The sequence below is a fragment of the Nicotiana sylvestris genome, chromosome 4 (assembly GCF_000393655.2).
Source record: "Nicotiana sylvestris chromosome 4, ASM39365v2, whole genome shotgun sequence".
NCBI classification, from domain to species: Eukaryota; Viridiplantae; Streptophyta; class Magnoliopsida; order Solanales; family Solanaceae; genus Nicotiana; species Nicotiana sylvestris.
The window spans coordinates 10932780-10938779 of NC_091060.1; the positions used below are offsets into that span (position 1 = coordinate 10932780).

General features: G+C 34.4%; 1 protein-coding gene across 1 annotated transcript; it reads right to left on the reverse strand.

Annotated features, from left to right (window-relative positions):
* Positions 1–2121: 2121 nt before the first annotated feature.
* Positions 2122–4704, reverse strand: LOC104247645 (cytochrome P450 71AU50-like). Its single transcript, XM_009803710.2, has 2 exons — positions 3786–4704; positions 2122–2834 (listed from the first exon to the last, which is right to left on the reverse strand). Exons 1-2 carry the CDS (start codon positions 4671–4673, stop codon positions 2220–2222), a joined length of 1503 nt encoding a protein of 500 aa, XP_009802012.1. The 5' UTR covers positions 4674–4704; the 3' UTR covers positions 2122–2219.
* Between the last annotated feature and the right edge of the window lie 1296 nt (positions 4705–6000).

The following is a 6000-nucleotide window of genomic DNA, read 5'->3' on the forward strand; positions in this document are numbered from 1 at the left end:
ATAACAAAAAAGATGGAAAAAAAATTGATCTCAATCCAGAATTCTCATTAAGACCCAAGTTTTTCAGATTTGAAAGAAGAAAACTCATAAATTTAATTAAGAGGATCGCTTATTTTATATAATTTTAAAGTTTTAGTCTCTTTTTTGAGTGTTCTTGCTAGAGGTCACATGCAAAATAATAGAATAGAGAAAAGAACAATATAAAAAAAATAATAATAAAACGACAAATAGAAAATTCGGTGGTAGACGAAAAGGGAAATGACTAGGACAAAAAGAAATAAAAGCACAAAGAAAAGAGAAAGTCAGACAAGATTCAAGATAAATTCAACTTGAATTTTACACACAAGAAAAACTTTCAAAAAGGTCTACCAGCCATGACACCTTTGTCTAGTTTACGGTTGCGGGTGGCAAGACCAGATAATTAACCTAATTTAAGAAAATCTCAACATCGGTATATAAAAATTTTATCATCTTATCGGGTGTCATGCCACCCCTTCTTGAAGGGGTGGATCCGCCCCTGAATATATGTTCTATATAACAACACTTGCTATAATATTTAAAAATATTCGGAACAAACGAGATTGTTATAGAGAAGTTTGATTGTACTCTGTATCTTTGATGGAATGAGGCTTAATATATTATATTAATATCTTTACTATTATGTATAACAAGACAAAATTTGTGAAGAGAGTTCGTTCCTTTTTCTATTTTTAGGCTCCATATATTGTTTTGTATTCTTATCTTATTTGTTCGAAAATGACTTTGTTTTGATCAATAGAAAACAAACTTAGTTTCGTTTCCGAATTTATGGATTGAAATCATTCAAACTCACAATGCACCGCATCTACTCTAGTTGCGTTCCTACGCCAATAGCTAAGTCAAAAAAAAACGGTTACGATGTTCAAGAATATTATTGTTTGCCCTTAATACGGATAACAATTAAATTTATACTCGATTTTAAGAATCATGTATTGATTCAATACAAATAATTAAGGATGTTAGATAAATGAATAAAAGATAAAACAAATAATTAAATCAGTTGTAATGCTATGGCCCGCTTGAACTTGGATTGGGCATTAGTTTTGCCATCAACCGGGCCCTCGGTTCGGAGCCAATAGAGAATGAACAATGAACAGCAAAAAAACAACTTTGCTACATCTAGAGAGCAGTAAAAATGAAATTGTATTGCTTTGATATGGGTGTTATAATGTGTATTAAATGAAAAATGCTTTTCCTTTATATAGTAGGAGAGTTTCATCCCTAGTACAATTCAAAAAAAGGTAAAAATCCTCTTTGCTAGTCAATTACAGATTTGTTGCCGATGTCGAGCGAGATCTGTACCGTGATATCTGATAGGATGCGGATATTACGGGCCTTTGTTAGTCGTGTGTAACTGCTGTTGTGCTTTCCAAAGTCTCGGAGCTTGTTTCGGGATGAAGTATTGTCTTATCAAGTCCGGTGGCGACCGCGCCGTTCGGATGTTGGTACGAGACGTTTCGACTTTGATTCTGATCCCATGTAGTCATGTCTTCGCTTTGTTTGATCTACCGGGAATCGGGGTAAATTTGATCTCAATCCAAAATTCCTACCAAGAACCGAGTTTTCTGATTTTGAAAGAAAAAAAAACTAAAAGATTTGCGATTATAAGAAACACTTATTTTATGGAATTTTTAAATTTTGGAGGTTCTTTTTTTAGTGTTCGTGCTATAGATCACAGATAAAATAATAGAATAGATAAAAAATATAAAAATTAATAAACGACAAATAGGAAATTGGAAGGTAGTCAAAAAGAAAAATGATTGGGACAAAGGAAATAGAAAGCACAACAAAAAAGAAAAGTCAGACAAGGTTCAAAATAAATTGGAACTTGAATTTTACACACGAGAAAAGCAGGCCTACAATACATGTCACATTTGTCTAGTTTGCGATTAGGGGTGACAAGATCAAATATTTAACCTAGTTTAAAAAATTTCTACATAAATATATAATAATTTTACCAACCTAGCGGGTGTCATACCACCCGTACCCTAAAGGATGGATCCGCTCCTAGTCATATATACATAGTATTATTATCCAGCGAAAAGTGTTCAATTGACCGGACTTGCTAGTGGTAGCTCCATATGTAGTAAATGTTACCAAATTTTGTCATACAATGAAAAATATAGAGGACAAAGATCTTCATTTTTACTTAATTAAGCTTCTAGGAAGATTCACATCAACTACACATGCAATTGATAAGTAGGAATAGCAACTAAATGTTGAGCTCTAGCTGTAACTAAACCAAATTTCTCAGTCATATCTAAATCTTCTGGCGCCATACCATTTGGTAGTTCCCAATCAAAGCAATGAACCAATTGCGCTAACACCAAGCGAACAATGGTGAGCCCTAATTGTAATCCGGGGCAACTCCTTCTCCCTGAGCCAAATGGTAAAAGTTGAAAATCACGTCCCCTAAGATCGATGTTGCTACCAACAAACCTTTCTGGCTTGAACTTCTCGGGTTCGGGCCAGGCTTCTGGATCTCTTCCAATTGCCCAAGTATTTACTAAAATTCTTGAACCTTTAGGTATATCAAAACCATCAACAATACAATCTTCAATGGATTCACGAGGAAGTAATAGTGGTGCAACAGGGTGAAGCCTAAAACCTTCTTTTACAACCATATCTAAGTAATCTAATTTTTCCAAATCTGATTCTTCCACCATTCTGTTTGTGCCAACTACTTGTTCCAACTCATTTTGTAATTTCTTCATTACATTAGGATGCCTTAGAAGTTCAGTGAAAGTCCAATCAATTGCTGTTGATGCAGTGTCCATTGAAGCTATTAACATGTCCTGCATAGAGAGTTTTTTTTTTTCAGTTGCTAATTAAAGTCATAGTAAGAGGTCGTTTGGTTGGAAAATAAGTTATCTCAGGATTAATTATTCCAAGATTAATTATCCCGGGATTATTATCCCACCTTTCCATTGGGATAAAAATAATACTACAATCCTGAGATTAGTTACCGCGATTTTATTCCAACCAAACGTGGGATAAACTCATCTCAATTTTAATCTCGGGATTAATTATACCTTATCCCTCGTATTATCAGTTAGTCTTTTACATAATATATATATATATATATATATATATATATGGCCGAACCACTTTCAAGGCGGCATTCTGGCGGTTACATGCGTGTAGTCGACGAATGCGTAAGCTAAAAGACTATGACTACAAGACAGGTCGGAAGTCCAAAAAGTCACAAAAGGCTTCTTGTTTGAGAAAGCATATTAAGAGGGCCAAGCCTGTATAGGAAATCCCAATAGTAAAATTTGGCATGAGATCAAAGGTTTGATTGAGAGCTATAAGTTCTAAATATTCTTGATAATATTAAAGGTAGTAAGAGTTTACGATGGGTGGAAAAGCATGAGGGGACCCCTGTGGTTAGACTAACTAGCCTCTAAGGTTAGCGAGGTTCCTGCTATGGTGAAGTCAAAGATCTTTCACTATAGTAGAAAGAAGACAGAGTTTTTTTTTTTTTTTTTGGGGGGGGGGGGGGAGGGGCGAGGAGAGGGAGTGAGCACTTGCAAGAGAGCAACCGGCAGATCTAAAACTGCTATAGTAAAGTAGAACGAAAGTACCTCCCAAAGAACCAAGGCGGGATGTGAAGTAAGTATTTGTTGAATCAATGATATGAATCTAAAGATTGAACCATCTAAATTTAAATTCTGAATTCTCCCCTTACCACGAAAAACAAAATGACTAAAACTAGATTAAATGAATGAGTGTGCCATTAACATTACCAGCAAAACAGCTTTGATATGGCGACGATCGAACTCGAATTCAGCTTCTCCAGATTGCATAATAGCCATCATAGTATCAACAATATCCTTGGCTTGCTTATTCTCCCTCTTGGAATCTTGAACATGTTCATCAATAATTTTCTCGAAAAAATCATCAAAAATCTTTGCCAATTTTTTCATACGTGGAACAAATCCCTGCAAATCAAACCTATCAAGAAAAGGAAAAAACTCACCAATATTTGGTGTTGCAGTTATAACTAATGTCTCTTGAATTACATCTTTAAAACCCCTTTCATCAAATTCTTCATCCATATATTTCTTCCCAAATACCATTAAACAAGCCATATTTGCACTTAATGAAGCAAGTTTAGCACTAATATCAACCTCAATACCATTAGAAGCTGCTCTATTGAGAAAAGTCACAAAATTTCCAATTTCTTGTTTTCTCATGGCCTGAAATGAATTGATCTTGAGACTACTAAGCAATTCTAACGTACATAATTTTCGCATATTTCGCCAATAAGGACCATATTTACCAAAAGTAAGATTTCTTTGATTATATCCAATATATTGAGCAGCTGTATTATATGGTCTACTAGCAAAAACAAGATCATGTTTTTTCAAGAATAGTTCAGCAGCATGAGGAGATGAAGCAACAATGATAGGAACTAGACCAAATCTCATACTCATTATAGGACCATGTTTTTTGGCTATTTGATAAAGATCTTGATGTAGGTTTTTGCCAATCATAAATAGATTTCCAATAATTGGAAACCCTTTTGGACCTGGAGGAAGTTTCTTTTTCTTTTTCATGAATTTGTTGTGTAATTGTTGAAGAATGTATAGGACTATTACAACTAGTGAAAGAACTTGCCAAATTGAGGCCATGGTTGGAAATTAATGTGTTTTTGCTTCCTAACTTGCAAATAATATATAGAACTTAGTTACCACCACAGAGGTAATGTGGTGCAGCGGATATGGTCGCTCGGTCTCGAGTTTGAGTTCCGAGTATGGAAAAATCCTTGGTAGGGAGCATCACCTCCGAATGGGGCCCAATCCGGCGCGAATCCGAATATAGTCGGGCTCCAATGTATATATATATAACTTAGTTACCACCAAGGAATGTGGTGCAGCGGATGAGACTGCTCTTTCATTAATCAGAGGTCTCGAGTTCGAGCCCGGAAAAATCCTTGATAGGAAGCGATATCCCCTGAATGGAGCCCTAACCGGCGCGAATCCGGATATAGTCGGGCTCCAATACGGATATCGAATACCGGAGGGAAACCCAAAAAATAAAATATATATATAGTTGAAGTTTGTTTTCAGAAGAAGACAAATGAAGTTAAGAATGGTGGTGAAAGAACTGAATTATTAGGTCCCGTGTCATAGTGTCAATCAACCATATCTTTGGGATCCGCCTTCATCTGTCCAAATCAGAAATGTACAAAAGAAAATACAAAAACAAAAGAGAGAAGAGGAAAGCAAGAAACTAATGGTGGAAGGGCAAAAGAAAAAAAAAAAAGAAAAGGAGTTTTCTCCCCATGTGCGTATAAAGATCGATAAAGACATCAAACTAGGACAGAGCTAGAGTATCGAGATCGGGTTCGGTCAAATCCAGTAGCTTTTGGTTCGAACTCTCTGTTAATAAATTGAATATGTATATATTATTAATTTAGAACCCAGTAACTTAGCGATTAAAATTTCGAACCCGTAAATTTAAAATTCTAGCTCCGCCTGTACATCAAACGAATAAATGCAGAATAATATGTATTCCAATTTTAATTTTTTAACTAGTAATATTAAATTATTTAATCAGATGCATAAGTAAATGTACGAGTATAAATATAATATTATATGTAAAGAAAGATTCACTACTATGAATTTGATGTTTGAAATTCTCAAAGAAATTTCACAAAAGAAGAAGTATCAAATTATATTAGAAAGCATAGTTGAAGACAAATTTGAATTTTATGAGTTCTAAATTCTAGGATAATGGCATATGTTATTAGTAATTGAGTTATGAATTTAATTTTTTATATATATATTTAATGAATTTATTAATATAAATATAGAATTTAAACTAAAATTACTGAATTTAACCAGACCCATCGACTTCTAACTCCACACCCTTGTTGGGAAATATTGCAAGATTTTGCCAGATTGAAGCCATTGGTGGAATTAATATCTTTTGCTCCCTAATATACAAATAATATAA

What these genes read in the sequence shown, in the direction of transcription:
- LOC104247645 (XM_009803710.2), bottom strand. Translation starts at nt 4,673, where the DNA reads ATGGCCTCAATTTGGCAAGTTCTTTCACTAGTTGTAATAGTCCTATAC. An exon ending in ATATCAAAGCTGTTTTGCTG is followed by an intron (nt 2,835 to 3,785) that starts GTAATGTTAATG and finishes CTCTCTATGCAG; the next exon opens with GACATGTTAATAGCTTCAAT.